Consider the following 18,438-nt stretch of genomic DNA (forward strand, 5'->3'; position numbering starts at 1 on the left):
CCTCTCAGCTCTCAGGCTCGAGCTTCCAATCCTAATCCCAAACCCCATTTTCACACGCAGAACCTACCTAAACCCAAAACCCACCTCCCTCCAATGCCTAGAACAACCCCAAAACTACGGCACCCATCCCCTTTCAGACCACCCCAACCCCGAAATCTCATGCTTCCCTCAAAAGGGTTTCTCCCAAATCACCCAGGAAACATCCGGAAAATCCCTCCACGCATTGTGCGTGAAAGGCATTGTGCCTCTCCGAGCGTTCTGCTCAAACACTCTGGTAAACATGTACTCGAAATTTGGGCGTATTGGGTATGCACGCAAGGTGTTTGATGATATTCCTGAGAGAAATGAAGCTTCTTGGAACACGATGATGTCGAGCTATGTGAGAGTGGGGTTGTATTCTGACTCGGTTAGGTTCTTTTGTGAGATGGTTGGGTGTGGGGCTAGGCCGAGTGGGTTTGTCATTGCGAGTTTGGTTACTGCGTGTGATAAGGCTGGCTCTATGTTTTCTGAAGGGCTGCAAGTTCATGGCTTTGTGGTGAAAAGTGGGTTGTTGTGTGATGTTTTTGTGGGTACTTCTGTTTTGCATTTTTATGGCACCTATGGTGTTGTTTTGAATGCTCGAAAAATCTTTGAGGAGATGCCAGAGAAGAATGTAGTTACTTGGACTTCTTTGATTGTTGGGTATTCTAGTGGTGGAGATTTGGGAGAAGTGATGAGTATTTATAAGCATATGAGGTGCGAAGGAGTATGTTGCAATGATAACACTTTGGCGATAGTGTTTAGTACTTGTGGGGCGCTTGGGGATGAGTTATTGGGTGAGCAAGTTCTTGGAGATGTTGTGAAACTAGGTTTGCAGAGTAGCGTTTCTGTTGCAAATTCCCTCATATCCATGTATGGTAGCTTTGGTAATGTGGGTGAGGCATGCTATGTATTCAATCACATGGATGAAAGGGACACTATCTCATGGAATTCGATTATTTCTGCTAATGTGCAACATGGGCTCTGTAAAGAATCATTATGGTTTTTTCATCGTATGCGGCATGTAAACAAAGAAGTGAATTCTATAACAGTTTCAACGTTGTTGGGCGTCTGCGGGTCCACAGATAATCTGAAGTGGGGCGGTGGAATACATGGACTGGCAGTGAAACTGGGGATGGAATCAAATGTTTGTGTTGGAAATACTCTTTTAAGTATGTATTCTGAGGCTGGAAGATCTGAAGATGCTGAATTAGTTTTTGAAAGAATGACAGAGAAGGATATTATCTCATGGAACTCTATGTTAGCAAGCTATGTTCAGAATGAGGAATCCCAAAATGCCCTCAAACATTTTGCTGAAATGCTGCGGATGAGAAAACCAATAAATTACGTGACTTTAACAAGTGCATTGTCTGCCTGTTCGAATCTGGAATTTTTAGTTGAAGGAGAGATACTTCATGCTATTGCAGTCATTGCAGGCCTAAAAGACAATCTGATAGTCGGAAATGCATTAGTTACCATGTATGGGAAGCTTAGTAAGACACGTGAAGCAGTGAAGGTATTACAAACGATGCCCAAGCGAGATCAAGTTACTTGGAATTCCCTCCTTGGTGGTTATGCTGAAAACAAAGAACCAGATGAGGTAATCACAGCTTTTAAACTCATGAGAAAAGAAGGAACTCCAGCAAACTACATTACAATAATTAACGTTCTTGGTGCGTTCCTGATTCCTAGTGATCTACTAGCACATGGGATGCCCATCCACGCACTCATAGTTTCAACAGGATTTGAATCAGAAAAGTATGTGCAGAGTTCCCTTATTACAATGTATGCTAAGTGTGGTGATTTGAACTCAAGTAACTCCATATTTAGTGGATTAACTGTCAAGAACTCCATTGCATGGAATGCAATCATTGCTGCAAATGCTAATCATGGCCTTGAGGAAGCCTTGAAACTTGTTCTGATGATGGGAAGAGCTGGAGTGGACTTCGATCAGTTCAGCTTATCTGTCGCACTTTCTGTTAGTGCGGACCTGGCTATGTTGGTGGAAGGCCAGCAGCTTCATGGTCTGGTAGTTAAGCTTGGTTTTGACACAGACCATTATATTACAAATGCTGCGATGGATATGTATGGAAAGTGCGGGGAGATGGAAGATGTTTTGAAGATACTTCCCTCACCAACCATCAGGTCACGATTATCATGGAACATCTTGATATCATCCTTTGCCAAACATGGGTGTTTCGAGAAGGCTAGGGAAAGCTTTCATGAAATGGTAAGTCTGGGTGTGAAACCTGACCACGTGACCTTTGTCTCACTTCTCTCTGCATGTAGTCATGGGGGTCTTGTGGATGATGGTCTTGCATACTATAATGCAATGATTACAGAGTTTGGTGTCCAACCAGCAATAGAACATTGTGTGTGCGTAATTGATCTCCTTGGGCGATCAGGGAGGCTTTCTGATGCTGAAAATTTTATTAAAGATATGCCAGTCCCCCCAAATGACCTTGTGTGGCGGAGCTTGTTGGCTGCATGTAAAACTCATCGCAATTTGGAATTAGGGAGGAAAGCAGCAGACCATCTTCTTGAGTTAGACCCAGCAGACGATTCAGCTTATGTTCTTTTCTCAAATGTTTGTGCAAGTACTGGAAGATGGGAGGAAGTAGAGAATGTAAGGAGGCAAATGGGAGCGAGAAGCATAATAAAGAAGCCAGCTTGTAGTTGGGTCAAGTTGAAAAGTGAGGTGAGTAAATTTGGGATGGGAGAAAAGTCTCACCCAAAAACAGAGCAGATTTATGCTAAGTTGGGAGAGCTTATGAAGATGATTAGAGAAGCAGGCTATGTTCCTGATACAAGCTACTCCCTGCAAGATACTGATGAAGAACAGAAGGAGCAAAATCTTTGGAACCACAGTGAGAGAATTGCCCTTGCTTTCGGGTTGATCAGTACTCCAGAAGGTTCACCTGTTAAGATTTTCAAGAATCTTCGAGTCTGTGGTGATTGCCATTCTGTGTACAAGCATGCTAGTGCAGTAGTTGGGCGGAAGATCATATTGAGGGATCCATACCGGTTTCACCATTTCACTGATGGCAAATGTTCTTGTTCTGACTATTGGTGATGTTAGGACTTAGGAGTAGAAGAAACTCAGCGGATAAAGAGATCAAGACTACTTTGATACTAGGTATAGGATAGGTTTCAAATCCCAAATTTGCGACATCTAATGGGATAACTCGGTTGAGGTCTAGTTAGCCGTTTAGGGTAAGAAAATGCCATCATTTTTTTGTACCATCAGAAATTGACACAGTATATTTACCAAGCTAAATTGTGAACCAAACTCGAGCTTTACCATATGTTCTCTGAAGATTATCAGTGTCTATATGAATTTTCTAATCTTTAAAATGAGGTCCATATCTTAATACCAATCAAGTGCCGCGAGACATGGCTCACTGGAACTGTGGAACATCCTCTTGAAAAGAGCAAATTCTTCATTACTACTTGATTATTAAGAAACGTCACCAACCCTCCAGTTAAGATACATAGCTACATGGAGTCGACTGCTGCTCTACCAGTTAAAACTTACAAAAGAAAAGATCAAGAAAGAATTTAGGCTACATGTGGGGTATTGTGACAATAAGTATACGAGGCATTACTGGGTAGACATAAAACCTATTGATTAAAAAGCAAAAACAAAACATGGTATGCAGAGCACAAGAGCAGAGATCCACTGCTAATGTTGCTTTTCACCCTTTAATTCTCCAATTATGAGCAGACCGGGGTGCAGTTCCAATCCCCTCGTAGTATCTGATTTCAAGCTTTTTCTTGTTCCAAGCTTTCACAAAGTCTGAAAACAGTTTCCGTGCAGAATCTGCAGAAAGATCAGAGAAGAACACATCTTTCTCTTCTTTCAGCCATGTGGAGAACTCAATGTTCTTAGAGAAGTAGTCATCACCGGACAGTTCTTGGATCTCAATGTTCTGAAATAGAAAAGATAATTTCTTAAGTCCCAGCTAACAGAAAATCAATGTGCAGGAAACTGACAGATTAAGACCAACAGATGTATTCCATCAACTATCAAGTACAAAAACTAAAACAGCATAATCGCCTGTATCTATATTCAAACCAAGACGCATGTACTTTCTTAAGAGTTAAAACATTTGTGCTACATACAATCTGTTTTCCTAGGAGACAGCCTTGATGCAACTGCTTACCAATTTACCACTACTAACACACAAGAACAGTTTTACACAATCCGAATCACAGTGTTGCAGACTTTACAGAATCAGTGTAAATTTTAGACCCACATCACATCATTACCTCTTAAAGTTACCAACTTGTTCAATAACTGATGTCAGTTGATGTATTCCAGGACTTGTATCAAAGACTTTGTAGTATTTTAACTTAAATCTAATGACAGATCAGTATTCTTTGTAGAATCGTGAAGTTTGATAGTTGTTGCTTTAAGGACTAAAAGGAACACATAAAATTCAATCATCAATAGTTCACAGATGGGAAAATAGAAAACATCAAAGCCTTATAGTTGATAGAAATAAGATAGCTTACCAAGGGGGCACGTTTACTTCTACGCTTATCCTTTGTCTTCTTTTCTGAAGCACAACAGAATTTCAGTATCAGAACCAATTTCCCATAGAAGAATTTCATCCTCCATAGGCTAAGAAATTAGTTGCAAAATGCTTGAAATAATCCATTAGAAGTATTACATAATAAGGCTAAGAATGTCATCCAGTCTTTTAGATCCCCATTGATCCGTGTATACTTTTCCATGTCAAAACAACTTGAGCTAACAAAGCTTTTAAATTCCGCAAAACAAAAGTTGCATCTGATAACACCACACCCATGCCACTACAGCATTAACTACAGGAGGTGAATTGAAAACCTAATTCCTAGAAATCCGTCTTTACACTAGTGAAGAAAATCAAAACAACATTCTCAATTTGTTCCAATTGAACAACAATTCATATACTTGAAAAACATAAGACCTTCGTAGTAATACCTTTATCAGAATGCTTATGTGACCTTTTCTTGTCCTTGTTGTCACTCTTTCGGCTCTTCCTATCCTCATCTTCCACTGTTCTATGCCTCTTACCTTTCCCCTCATCTGCAAATTCCAACAATAACAACAAAGAAAACGAATTGTGAGGAATCCAAAGCACATCAACTAGCCCAAAGAAAACCCACTTGAAATAAGATAATGAAATTGAAATCAACCTACTTCAAAACGTTCTCCAATTGAAAAATCTAAGAAATCAAATATGCTGGTAAGAGAGGGAGAGGGAAGAACCTTCAGAAGCTGAAGAGGAGCTCCTTTTCCTACTCTTCTTCTTCTTATTCTTCTCCTCTTGTTGCCTGTCGCTTCCCATTTGTTTGTTGCTGGGTTATTTGCTCTCGGTGCAACAATAAGAAAAATAAAGACCCGGATTTGGGATATTAATAACAAACGGGACGGGTCGGACCCAAACGGGTTGTTCATTGTTAGGGAAGGAGTTTTTTTGTTTTTTTGTTTTTTGTTTTTATGAGATGGTTCACTTTTTCGCCTTTGTATCTAACATTTTCGTGTTCATATAATGAATTCATCTTAAGTTTGCAACTTTGCATAGTGGTTTGTAAATTCTTTTTCTTTTTTTTTTAGAATTGTAAATTTATATTCTTTAATTTGTTCATTAAAAGACTTGTTTTCTGAAACTTATTGGCAATTAAGACAATGAATGCTAGCTCGTAAAGTTTATCGACAAAAGGGTTGTATTCGAACTTAAAACAAGAACAATTATAAAGCTTACAATACATATGTATAAAAGATGATCGATAAAGGAAAACATGAAAAATAAATAAATATATGTATGCATATGTATTGTAAGCTTTATTAAGATTGGCCTCCAATATCAGATGTTTGAACATGTTCCAACTCTGTTAAGTCTTTGAGCCTCCTAGTTGGAATTTTAGGAATCTTTGATGACTCGCAATGCCCAGCAATTAAGCTTCGTTAATTACAGCCTTTACTTAAACTAGCTAGCACCAGAACATTATTGGATTAATCACTGCTTATATGAAATGGATTCGCATTCTTATCCATTGTATGTTAAATCATTTGCAATATACTAACACTCACTAGTTACTACGTACGTACTTGTGAGGCATAGGCATGATATGTATATTAATATGTACATACTATGATACTAATCTATGTATTCAAGTTTCTCTATGCCTTATATATAACTCGGTACCGAGCAATTGTGTACTAAATTATTGGCTTAAAAAGCATATATAGTGTGCATGTCTAGTTTCAGTTTAGCACTCTGGCCTCCGGAGGTCCTTGTTGGCCTCTCTGATTAGTGACTTTAAAGCTTATTATTTTTTTTTTTTTTGGTCAAAGTAATTTATATTTAGAAGAACCAAAAGGTCCACCACAATACAATTACAAGAGGTACAATAGACCCCAGCAACAAGAGACACATAGGTCCCAGACATAAGAGGCACTTAAGCCCAGCAACAAAAGCACATAGGCCAGCATAAACAAAATAAAACCTAAAATGGGTTTGGTTAACATACAAGACAGAAGCCCAATAAACATAAAAGAAAACCCTAAGAACCCTAGCAGCCTTAACATCATCTTCTCCAGCCGCCGAGGAATTCTGCCCGAAAATTCAAGTCGCCGCTTGACGTGATTTCGTCGCCGAAGCACCAAGTCGTGCCACATACTCCACCGATTGAGAACCAAACCAAGCTTAAGAACGCCCAAAAGTAACCAAGTAACCATAGAGGGAGTGTTCACCGAAGTAATCGAATCACCCTCTGTAAATTTAACAAAAATCCGCCGACGGGCGAAAGTTTGTTTAAGAGTGGTGGAGTATGGAACAAATCTGGAGACAAAGGATACCAAATCCATCAAGGGAGAACATAAACAAGCGAAGAAGAAATTCTTTGCTAATAGAGAGATGGAAGGTTGACGCAAAATGGGATTCGGGTTGTGATGAAGAGCAGAAGAGATGGAGAGGTCATAAGGATGGTGAGAAGGAGAGCTCTTCTTGTTAAAGAAAAGCTTCAGATGGCAGCAGTGAGTGGGTGGAAAAATTTGGTTCAGAACAAAGATCGACTTTAGGGAGTTCAACCTCACCAGCACCAGATCTTATGTCACCACTCAATGCATTATGAAATATATTATGTTGGGTTATAAACACCTCAAGTTCAAATGAAGCTGGATGCATGTCTATAATGGTTTGTCTCATTTATCCCTGGTTCCCTCTCCAAGCTTAATTTATTTACATAAGAATTATATTTCATACTCTTGATTCCTGAATTGATATAGAAGATGCAAGCTATCAAAAATCGTTGGTTTCAATCTTGTAAAACACTAATGCTTTTAGAAATAGGAAACCCTACCGCTTCATAGAATAACAGGTTTTATTATTATTATTATTATTTTTTTTTTTTGAGAAGAATAGAATAACAGGTTAAGAGTCCCACATCACAAAAACAGAAAGAAAAAAGAAAAAAGAAAAAAGCTCTTCATATACAGTTTTTTTCGCAAGTAAACTTGTCCTTTCGGGGACATCCGATAAAATTGGAACAATACAAAGAAAATTAGCATGGCCCCTGCGTAAAGATGACACGTATAAATCGAGAAACGATCCAAATTTTTTTGACATGAGGAACCAAAATGGAACCTTGTTCTCAAGTATGGAAGCAACTTAGTTAACGTACTTCTATATTTGTTTGTTGGGGTAGCTTTAAAGGATGAGACAATAATCTCCTTTTTTCTTTTTCTTTTTTCTACTTGTCGAACTTGCATGCCTTATATTTTCCTACTTACTGTCATCAAGTTTGAAGCTTAAACTCATAGAAGTATTTGCGCATAATTAAATCGTAACAGTTGTATTCAAGTAAGCTGTGGCATTGAGACAAAAATCTCCAGAAACTTCATTTTCTATAGCAAAAAATGCGTTCACAAGTCACCCCGTCAGTGTAAGTTTTAGTATGTAAGTTTTATTGTTACATAATTACATGCAATATTTGTTTGGGACTACGCGACTTATTACTATCGAAAAAAATAAGATTAGGTTAGCTTTGGCTTTCGGTTTATATATTTTGAACCTTAAGCAACTGTATTTTAACTACAAATCTCTAAGTTGATTATGGAACATAGTTTCTTAAAGACTTTCTAAGCTCAAAGACTAATCTACGTCGAGGGGGCGTGTCAAAATATTTCTCCCGCTAAACTTTTTAAACCCATAAATTCTCAAGAAAAAAGAAAAAAGGTAAGGAATTTCATTTTCAGAACCCAGCCCAAAAAAACTAATCGGATCTTCGACCCGACCCACCATCTAGAAACTACTGTAACAAACTCTTCGCCCAAGGCAAAACAGAACGCTTTTCATTTCCCGCTTCAACACTCCCACTCTCTCTCCGTGACTCTCCCTCTCCTCACAAACCCAAACGACGCCGTTTCAGACCTCACGACCTCGCCGGCGACGTTGAAGAGCAAGAAGCCGACGAAGATGCTGTTCGAGACGAAGGTGTGGCTGGTCCTCAGCGTGGCGGTGGTCCTCGCCGTTCGGATTTCGTTGACCAATCGGAGACTCCAAGCGGACATGAAGTCCTCTCTCTCTTCCTCCGGCGTCGAACCACTCGTCGCTTTCGTCTCTCTGGCTTCCGGAGACGGCGGCCTCGACGACTTCTTCTCGGAGACGGCGACGACTGACGTGACGGCGCAGAATCTGGAGTACGATTTCTACCGGGACACGTGTCCTCGCGCCGAGAAGATCGTGAGGACGAAGATGGCTTGGATTTACGGGCAGCACAGGGACGTCTCCGCTCAGTTGCTTCGTCTCTTCTTCCATGACTGCTTCATTGAGGTAGAGCTCCGATTCTGAAACGCCTTTAATTTCTGTATTATTTAATTAAGCATTGAAATTTGGGGATTTCTTGATTCTTTGGTTTTAGTTTGACCTAGATTCAGTAGCCAATGCTTCTTTTACTGTATGTTGAAATTTTGGATTTCTTGATTCTTTGGTTAATTTTATGGACTGTACACTATCCTATGTGTTTGTTATGAATTTTGTATATACTATTAAGTTTCCTTTATGTTTATACATGAAGATTTCTGGTTTAAAGGAACTTAGTTTTGCTTTTGAAAATTGAAATTAGGGACTTCTTGATGTTTATATTCTGAAGAGAAAGATTGGCCCTCTGGACAACATGATGCTCTTTATGACCTGTTCTGGACCCATATGGGTTGCAGGCTTCTTCGATTGTATTGAATTTTTTTTCCAGTTCAAGACGCCTACTCTATACTTTGTAGGAGAGTTTGGAGCATTAATCAAATTGCCTGTCCAGTACTATATCGTATATTTCTTATGGAACTTGAATGTGGAAATTTACTAGATGGTTGTGGATTCTAGTTGATGCTGAATTTTATGGGTTCATAATCTCCAAATTAGGTTCTTTTGGTGGTTTGGTGAGTGTGCTTACCTATTTTCTTTTTGTGTTTAACCTGATGCTATTTAATTCTCTGAGGATTTCTTTAGGGAACTGACCATGTAATGAACATTGTGGATTTTGTAATTTGTATCAATTATAAGTTTCGTTCTTAATGTTGTGAACTTCTTGAATCAGGGGTGTGATGCTTCCGTTCTCTTGGATGACAGCAATGGGAATCAAAACCATGCCATTGAGAAGCAGGCTATACCCAATAGGTCTTTGAAGGGCTTTGATAAAATTGATGAGATCAAGGAGAGGCTTGAAAATGAATGTCCGGGCGTGGTATCTTGTGCCGACGTACTTGCTCTTGCCACTAGAGATGCCATTGTTCTGGTGTGTTCTATTGCTACACTAAATTTTGAGATTTTTCTTTCATTGCTTTTTATTCTGCAGTGTTATCTTTACTTGGTTTTTCCCTCTCTCTATTTCCTGCCTATTGTCATAAATACTAAATCAAAAGAGACAAAATAGAAGTGGAAATATCAACATACAGTTATTAGAGAAATCAACATACAGTTTTTCAGGCTCTCATTTTCTCAGCGTTTTCACCCAAGTTCCTTAAGATGAATGGCTATATACCTCTTTCAGTGTATTTTTTTGCTTGCTGGACTCAATTATCACACATTTAGTATTTATTGGAAAATCCACATACAGTATGTAGTGTACGCAAGGGTTTAAAATTTCTCTTCCTTTCTATTTTAATTCCTTAGCACTTAGCCCTTCATACCAAAAAAGCTGTGTTGTTTCCTTAATTCCTTGCATATCTGAAATGGCAGGCTGGTGGCCCATTCTATCCCATTTTGACTGGAAGAAGAGACAGTACCAGCTCATTCTTTAATGAGGCAATGACAGGGATTCCAAGGCCAGATGACAACATCAATCAGACACTGCATCAGTTCTCCCTGAGAGGTTTTGACGAGAGAGAAACAGTTGCTCTTCTAGGTAGTGACCAATTCTGTACTCCTTATGTTGTTATTTGGTTTTGGAAATGTATCAGTATAATCTATGTGTTATTTCTTTTAGGAGGGCACAACATTGGAAAGATAGGGTGTGAGTTCATTATGTCACGCATCAACAACTTCAAAGGCACAGGGCAGCCAGACCCGACTATACCTCCTGAATTTGTCACAGAGATGAGACTGAACTGCGATGATGATTCGAACCAGGCAACTAGTAATGCTGCTGCTGCTGCATCTCCTTTTGTATCAAGAGGACTGCGTGAGAAGTTTACCTCGCAGGGGATGTCATACTATCAACAATTGTCTTCATCATTTTCAACAGGTGCTGGTTTTGACAGTCACTATTATCAGAGCTTGTTGAGGGGAAGAGGACTCCTCTTTGCTGATCAGCAATTAATGGCTAATAAAAGGACTGCTCGGGTGGTCACAGCATATGCTTCAGATGGTGGATCAGCCTTTCGAATGGACTTTGCCCGGGCAATGATGAAGATGTCAGTTCTTAATGTTCTCACTGGATCCCAAGGTGAAGTCCGTTTTGACTGTTCTCTCCCGACCCCTAGTTCATAACTGGCATACTCCCACGTTGAGGAAATTGATGCTGTGCTGAAGATGACACGTTTTTTGGGAGAACTTCTGTAGAACTCTATACCCTCTTGTTGTGTTGTACACCAGATAATCTCAGATTACTCAGAATTTAAGATCGAAAACCTCAGTATATATGAGTTCTTCATATGGCCGGCATATACCCCTTTTGGATATAGTAAACTGTTAGTACATGCTACATAGGCCCTCTTTGGGTTCAGTCAATTCTATATTGCCTACAAGTGTAATCTCCTTTCCAAACGTTTATCAATATATAATTGAATGTAGGTTTCAGGGTGTTGATCTTAAGACAGCCTCTATTAAGTACGTTACAGAAATAGAAGAGGTCAGCTTCTCGTTCAGTTGAGTACTCTGTTTTCTATCAAAAACCGCTCTGTTTTCTTATTATGACTTGTTCGATTTACAATCTCTTTGACAGAGAAACTGAATCATCTTTTGGTGTTCATGAATTTCCTAGGTTCTCTAGGAATACAACTGCTTTTCCTACGAACAACACCATACATATATAGGAAAATGATCAATAATCGAATCTACCCTTCTGTACTTGGTTGGATCAAAACAAATGGTAAGGAATGAAAAAGTTGCTTCAAAAACACGTAGCTTTCTGATGGGCTCACTCCTAATGGTAGCTGTTGATCGATGGTGTAACTACTGATCGGTCTTTTTCCTCATCAGATTCTTGAACTGCTTTATTGGATCACCAAAATTTGGGCTCCTTCCTTCATCTATCTTTGAGGAACACGAAGGCAGACATATCCTATGTATCCGATGATGAAGTGGAGAGAGGAGGCTAGGGGACCTGCAAAAAGACGCTCCGATGACAAAGTCAGTCTCAAACTCTCGATCCAACAAATGTAGAGGATAAAATCAGGAAAGTAATTGTGCCTAGCCTGCACCAGGAGAGAGAGACTCTTGAGAATGAGGTAAGTCAAGTAACACTATACGGAGCAGGCATGATTGCAACACAGTAAGTACGTAACTGTGCCTCACGGCTGCACCAGATACTAGTTACCTCGATTAATCCATCTAGACCATCATTCATAGCTTTACAGTTTGTAGCATGCTAAATTGGAAAGTAAATGGGACATGCTAAAATTACTCTAACCCGTGTAGTGTCTACCCTCCCCTTGAGATTGAGTGGGAACAATAAGTAATAACGGATCGGATATCATCATCACTGCCCTGGAAAAGTGCATTCGATCCATAATCTGGAGCATACGCTGCGACCAACGTTCAAGCCAATATGAGAAGTCTGCCTCGGAGGGGATGTCTCTCTTTGTCGATATCTTCTGGTGCTGGCCTTGACACTCGCTGCTATTACCGGAGCTTGTTGAGAAGAAAAGGACGACTCCTCGTTGCAGATCAGCACTAATGAGAGGACAGCTTGAAAATTGTCCGCAGAATAGGCTTCAGATAGCGATTTGGAATGAACTTTACCGTGACAGTGATGATGATATCAGATCTTAATGTTCTCAATGGATCTCAAGGCGAGATCGAGATGGACTGCATGTTGACTGTTCTATCCCGGCCTATAGACCTTAACTGACACACTCGAGTAGCCGAGTAGGAAACCCAGGGTTTTTCAAGCGCAGAAGAACTTTCTGTTAAGCAGTTCATATACATGCACAATCTTTAACGGTACTAAACCCTAACCCTATTGATCTATGATAATCTTTTTATTTTTATTTTTTATCTATGATACTATTTGGATGGAAAAGGTGCATCTACGTTTCGATCAGGTTTCATAGATTCAAAAGATTCAAGAACAAGGAGCATGATGCAGTTTGGGACGTTCTTGAAATTATCGAACTAGGGTTTTGGATCTATGCCCTAAGGTTGTGACATGCAAAGAAACAAAGAATAAACGTGAAGGATGGAAAACAGAAACTTGGAAAAAAAAATAGGAACTTTACAAACGATAAAGGAAAGAGAGAAGAGGAAGGGAGAAGAAGAAGACATACCTTGGCGTGGTTCTTGAAGAAACAAAGAATGAACCTCAAGGCTCCGTAGCTCGTACAGAGAGAGAACATAAACTTGGAAAAATAGAAACCCTACAACGACCTTAGGTGATATTTATAGCTTGAGGCCCAACGCAATTATTTAAGGCCCAACGCAATGATATTGCGGATAATTAATTTCCCGGTTTAAATGATTTCTTTTATTTTATTTATTTACACATGTCACAGTGTAGTAGCTTCTCAATAAAATATCACGTTTTAGATTTTCTTTTGATTTAACTATTTTTTTTAATCAAGATTTATTGAATGAAGTCATTGTAGGTCAAATCATCCAAAGTGTTTTCAAACCAGAAAGAACTATCTCTAACCTAATAAGTAATATTTTTTATTTTTTATAATTAAAAGGGGAAAACCCCTCTATTTTTATTTAATAATGAAGGAAATAAAGAGAGTACAGGAGAGGAGGCCAGGGAGCAAAACCTCCATAAAAACAGAAAGGAAAAAAAAGTACTGAAAAGGAAGAGAGCCAGTACACCACCACTTCATTTGATATACCAATAGCATCAACCTCAGCTAACAGATATGGAAGCTTGGTAACCCCTGCAGGTTGTGAACAAAAGCAGAAGAGGCACAAGGAGGGCATGAGTCCCACCAGTAATGACCTTCATGATCAACTCCAAAGTTAGCCAAACAATCGGCCACTTGGTTCCCTTCTCGATAGATATGTGAAAATCTGATACGCATGAAGGAAAGAAGGACACAACAATTTATCCAAGCAATCTTTAAACGCCAAGGGATCGAGCACTCTTTATTGGCAAGAAAATGAATCACTATTGCCGAATCACACTCGATCCAGAGAGAGTGTCATCCCTTCCTCGCTGCCATTGAGGCTGCATGAATAATTGCTTGAAGCTCCGCTTCAAGGGCAGTAGCAATACCCATGGAGCCAGCAAAACAACCCATACAATTACCCAAGTGATCTCGAAAAATACCACCAAAGCCTGCCAACCCGGGTGTCCCACGAGCAGCACCATCAGTATTAACCTTTACTTGAAAAACACTAGGAGCATGCCAATGGACTTCACGAATTTGATGTGATCTCGAGGCTCTACCTTTGATTCCAAGAGCCCTGAAAGTACAAAGCTCCCCAGCTGAATTATGCATAGTTCCCAAACCCCAAGAATCAATCTCTCGAATTTGTGACTTGATGGAGTGAATCAAACAATCCGGCGTTGAATGACGCTCATGAAAACGAATAGAGTTTCTAGCATCCCAAATGGAGTAGAAGCCAGCCCCCATCATACCCCACCAAAGTAATTGCAATTGCGTACCAAAACCATGTTGCAGCGGATAAGAGAAGAAAGCATGTATATCCAGGAAGTGGCTGTTAACTCCAAACAAAGATAGAATTGCACACCAAACCCTCAAAGAGAAAGAGCACTCAAAGAAAAGGTGGTGACTATTCTCAACAGATGCATGACAAAGAGAGCACATTGATGCAAAAGAAAAACCCCGCTGCACCAAAATATCATATGTCAAAAGCTTACCATGAAGAAATTTCCATTAAAGTAATTGAGTTACGAGGCCGAAAGCACTGTCGCCAAACCCATCTATCCCAAGGAACACTTGCTTGCTTACTTATCTTGAACTCATAGGCTATAGATAAAGATAAACTCCCCTCCAACGAATCCAACCAAACAAGCTTGTCATCAATATCATAAGAAGGAAGCTGAATAGCCAAAATTTCTGACCAAAGCGCCGCAAGCTCAGCATTTAGATTGGTAGAGCACAACCATGAGCCATTCAAAATGAAATCAGACACTTTCCCACATAGCGACTTACCAAGCTGATGCACAATACCCAATTTATCAATAATTGAACCATTGAGCCAATTACCATGCCAAAAATCAATTGAGTGACCATTCCCCACTACCCATTTAGAGTTGTACAAAATATCTGTGAACAAGGGTCGCATTCCAGGCCATATAGATGACCTTTTATAATAAGAACACGGCTGACCTGAGCGTTGCAAGAAACGAGCAGAAAAGAATGCAGCCGCAGTTGTAGACTTTGTTAAGAAATCCCAAAACTTCTTCAAGAGGAAAGCTTGATTAAGAGCCATAATATTTCGAACACCAAGACCCCCCTCCTTCAATGGAGCACAACACTTTTTCCAAGCAACAGGGTAATAAGCTCTACAAGACACGTTACCTGTCCAGATAAAATTTCTAATCCAGTTACGAACTTGCTGTAAGACGGTCTTAGGCCAGGCATAAATTGTGAAACTATGAGAAAGCATGCTAATCACCACAGAATTGACCAGAGTTACTCTTCTTGCCATAGAGAGAGAGAGTTCCCCTTCCAATTAAACATTGCATTACGAATTCGATCAGCCAAGACTTGGAAGTAGACACGCTTAGGTCGACCCACAAAAATTGGCACTCCAAGGTACACGATAGGAAACTTTCCCACTGGAACACCCAACCAAGAATAAATAAGAGCACGACGATGAACAACTGACTTGCCCAAGTAAACATGAGATTTGCTCTTATTCACAAACTGCCCGGAGTTGAGTCCATACTTCTCAAAGAAACCCATAAGGTTCACTAAGCTTCTTTTATCTCCCTTACAAAAAACCATTATATCGTCAACGAATAACACATGAGAAGGGACTTTCACAGCTCGAGGAGATGAACCTAATAAGTAATAAGCAATACTAGAACTATCTGTAACCTAATAAGCAATGCTAGAGCTATCTCTAACCTAATAAGCCATACTTGCCCTCTATTACAAGTTCTTAGAGCATAGCATATTGATACTTGATGCCTTCTATCTGTATGGCACCCATCACCCATGCCAACTCGATATCATCAACTAGGGGAACTCTTCTATGGATGAATAACCCATGGTCAAATATCACATTTGGAGTTTGCTACGAAAACATGATTACTGGTGAATAAATGGTAAATGTCAAAGAAAATATTCCATGTGTCTATTCTTGAAAACATTTTAGGTCGAGACGTTAGAAGTTATGTCAAAAGTTTAATTTCCTCCCACTACCGGGAATAGCTTGTGATACTCCGTTTAGCGTCGACAAGACTTATCGGAACATGGGTGTGGAAAAACACCTACAAACTGTTACCAATCAACTCAATCACATGTGTGATGGTGTTGGTTTTGGGAAGATAGACTAAACCGTGACTTGTTAGAAAACAATTCTCACTCGGCAGCACAAAAGGCAGTAAGTACAGTGAACAATTGGATTAAAGGTTTATCTGAGACTAACAAATTTCCTTTCATGTACAACAAGAGGGTGAAGATATAATGAATCAGTAACTCATCAAGAATATGTCAGCTCCATCACACCCCCTTGGTTTTATACCTCTACTGCTGGATTGTGTCACTTAATAGTAGTCTACCGGCAGAGAACAGACCGATCGCACCTGACCTTGAGATCCAGTAAGGACACCAAGTGTTGACATCTTGGCCATTGCCTGCGCAAAGTCCATCCGAAACGCCGTTCCATTATCAGAAGCAAATGTTGCAACCACTTGAGCTGTCCTCATATCAGCCATTAGCTGCTGATCAGCAAAGAGGATTCCTCTTCCTCGCATCAAGTTCTGGTAATAATGAGAGTCGAAAACTGCCCCAGATGACATGGACAAAGAAGATTGAGTGGGATGACCATTACTAATGGCCTTGTTAGCATTGTCAACGCATTTTAGCTTCATAGTATTGAGGAGATCAACAGGTAAAGCTGGGTCTGGTTGCCCTGTCCCAGTGAAGTTTTTTAAGCGCGACTCGATGAACTCGCATCCTATCTTTCCAATGTTGTGTGCTCCTGATACAAAACAACTCGAGGGTTAAAATGACATATTTCAATGTCAAATCAAGTTGGAATGAGGAATAGAAAGGCAGGGAGTACCGAGAAGAGCAACTGTTTCTCTATCACTGAAACCTCTACTTGAGAAGAGATGCAATATATGAGTGATATTGTCATCAGGTCTTGGAATCTCCTCCAATGCTTCATCAAAGTAGGACTGTGTGCTGTCTTTTCTACCTGTCAAGACTGGATAGTATGGGCCACCAGCCTGCAGCCATTTCAGATATTACAACCACATCGCCATGAAGAATTAGTTGATGATGAAAAATGGAAATCTTAAGGGAACTAAGAGGGAAAGAAAGGAAGAGAAGAACTGATTAATTAGCACACCAGAATGATGCCATCTCTGGTGGCAAGAGCAAGTGCATCGGCACAAGATACCACCCCTGGACAAGCTTTTTCGAGCTCCTCCTTGATCTGATCAATGTTATCGAATCCCTTCAGGGACTTATTTGGTGTGGCCTGCTTCTCTATAGAATGGTTTGTATTCCCATTGCTGTCATCCAAGAGAACGGAAGCATCACACCCCTGATTCAAGAATCCCCACAACATTAAGAGTGACATATAAATTGCTGGATAGAAGTTACAGAAATTAAAAAATTTCATAGCTTTGGACCAATTCCCCTGAGAAATCTTTATGAATAACAATGTTCACATCTTAATAGTCAAGAGTTAAAATCAGAAGAAGCTTAATACAAGAGAAAGACCTCTCAAAGTAAAGTAACAATGAGACAAAACTAGGAAAACCGAAATTGAGGATGACCCATAAGGTCGCTATTACAATACGACAAAAATACCAAATTACAAAGCATTATTCTTAATGAAATTTTTCCTCGATCTGTTTTGTATATAGCTCTATGCAGCTAGTAGTATTGAGTCAAAGTTGGATTTAAACACAAACACGTAACAAACTAACAACAGTCACCAAAATGCAACAAGAACCCTATTTGGAATCGAAGAATCCATAACATTCAGAAATGATTGCAGCCAACACAATTTGTTTCAGTCTCTATATACAAAATTCATAAAAAAGTACACTGGTTTTGGAATTGGAAACCCAATAAGCAGAATATATATTACAAGTTAACAAAAATCCATACAGTTCAACCATACCATATATAAAACAAGTCGCAATGAGCATCACAATAAATTACACTAATTTTAACAACAAAACTCAAACCAAAGCCATTTCAGAATCTGATTTTCTATACCTTAATGAAGCAGTCATGGAAAAATAGACGCAGCAACTGAGCCGAGACGTTCCTGTGCTGCCGGTAAATCCAAGCCATCTTCGTCCTCACAATGGTCTCGGCCTGAGGACACGAGCTCCTATAGAAATCGTACTCCATATTCCCCGACGCCTCATCCGTCGCCATACACGAAACCACCACCGAGAACAACACCACCGTCGCGAACAGCCACTGTGCCTTCACTGTTCCTAACATCTTCTTCTTCTTCCGGTGACGTCGTGCTGAGAGGGTCACAGAGAGAGAGAGAGAGAGAGAGAGAGAGAGAGAGAGAGAGAGAGAGAGAGAGAGAGAGAGAGAGAGTAGGTAGGTAGGTAGGTAGG

General features: G+C 39.8%; 4 protein-coding genes across 4 annotated transcripts; 2 read left to right on the forward strand and 2 right to left on the reverse strand.

Annotated features, from left to right (window-relative positions):
- The first annotated feature begins 100 nt into the window (after nt 1-100).
- Nucleotides 101-3,091, forward strand: LOC101307181 (pentatricopeptide repeat-containing protein At4g13650-like). Its single transcript, XM_004294012.1, has one exon. It carries the CDS (start codon nt 281-283, stop codon nt 3,089-3,091), a length of 2,811 nt encoding a protein of 936 aa, XP_004294060.1. The 5' UTR covers nt 101-280.
- A 351-nt stretch (nt 3,092-3,442) lies between these two features.
- On the reverse strand, nt 3,443-5,386 carry LOC101307467. Its single transcript, XM_004294013.1, has 4 exons — nt 5,273-5,386; nt 4,985-5,089; nt 4,534-4,577; nt 3,443-3,947 (listed from the first exon to the last, which is right to left on the reverse strand). Exons 1-4 carry the CDS (start codon nt 5,349-5,351, stop codon nt 3,714-3,716), a joined length of 462 nt encoding a protein of 153 aa, XP_004294061.1. The 5' UTR covers nt 5,352-5,386; the 3' UTR covers nt 3,443-3,713.
- Nucleotides 5,387-8,431: 3,045 nt separating this feature from the next.
- LOC101313969 (putative Peroxidase 48-like) lies at nt 8,432-10,991 on the forward strand. Its single transcript, XM_004295605.1, has 4 exons — nt 8,432-8,840; nt 9,601-9,798; nt 10,242-10,407; nt 10,489-10,991. The coding sequence occupies exons 1-4, from the start codon at nt 8,484-8,486 to the stop codon at nt 10,989-10,991; spliced, it is 1,224 nt and encodes a 407-aa protein (XP_004295653.1). The 5' UTR covers nt 8,432-8,483.
- Nucleotides 10,992-13,849: 2,858 nt separating this feature from the next.
- LOC101314263 lies at nt 13,850-18,313 on the reverse strand. The gene is made up of 7 exons (XM_004295606.1): nt 18,080-18,313; nt 17,199-17,396; nt 16,911-17,076; nt 16,405-16,826; nt 15,367-15,610; nt 14,592-15,196; nt 13,850-14,500 (listed from the first exon to the last, which is right to left on the reverse strand). The coding sequence occupies exons 1-7, from the start codon at nt 18,311-18,313 to the stop codon at nt 13,850-13,852; spliced, it is 2,520 nt and encodes an 839-aa protein (XP_004295654.1).
- Nucleotides 18,314-18,438: the final 125 nt, after the last annotated feature.

Source organism: Fragaria vesca, linkage group LG3, assembly GCF_000184155.1.
Source record: "Fragaria vesca subsp. vesca linkage group LG3, FraVesHawaii_1.0, whole genome shotgun sequence".
NCBI lineage: Eukaryota > Viridiplantae > Streptophyta > Magnoliopsida > Rosales > Rosaceae > Fragaria > Fragaria vesca.

Excerpts from the sequence above, each read along its gene's own strand:
- LOC101307467 (XM_004294013.1), bottom strand. The coding sequence starts at position 5,351 with ATGGGAAGCGACAGGCAACAAGAGGAGAAGAATAAGAAGAAGAAGAGT. Across the intron at positions 4,578-4,984 it reads ACATAAGCATTCTGATAAAG|AAAAGAAGACAAAGGATAAG; the intron begins GTATTACTACGA and ends GTTGTGCTTCAG. Across the intron at positions 3,948-4,533 it reads GAAGTAAACGTGCCCCCTTG|AACATTGAGATCCAAGAACT; the intron begins GTAAGCTATCTT and ends TTTCTATTTCAG.
- LOC101314263 (XM_004295606.1), bottom strand. The coding sequence starts at position 18,313 with ATGTTAGGAACAGTGAAGGCACAGTGGCTGTTCGCGACGGTGGTGTTG. Across the intron at positions 17,397-18,079 it reads TCCATGACTGCTTCATTAAG|GGGTGTGATGCTTCCGTTCT; the intron begins GTATAGAAAATC and ends TTCTTGAATCAG. Across the intron at positions 15,197-15,366 it reads AGTCTTGGCTGATCGAATTC|GTAACGTGTCTTGTAGAGCT; the intron begins GTAATGCAATGT and ends TTATCTGGACAG.
- LOC101307181 (XM_004294012.1), top strand. The coding sequence starts at position 281 with ATGTACTCGAAATTTGGGCGTATTGGGTATGCACGCAAGGTGTTTGAT.
- LOC101313969 (XM_004295605.1), top strand. The coding sequence starts at position 8,484 with ATGCTGTTCGAGACGAAGGTGTGGCTGGTCCTCAGCGTGGCGGTGGTC. Across the intron at positions 8,841-9,600 it reads TCCATGACTGCTTCATTGAG|GGGTGTGATGCTTCCGTTCT; the intron begins GTAGAGCTCCGA and ends TTCTTGAATCAG. Across the intron at positions 9,799-10,241 it reads CTAGAGATGCCATTGTTCTG|GCTGGTGGCCCATTCTATCC; the intron begins GTGTGTTCTATT and ends CTGAAATGGCAG.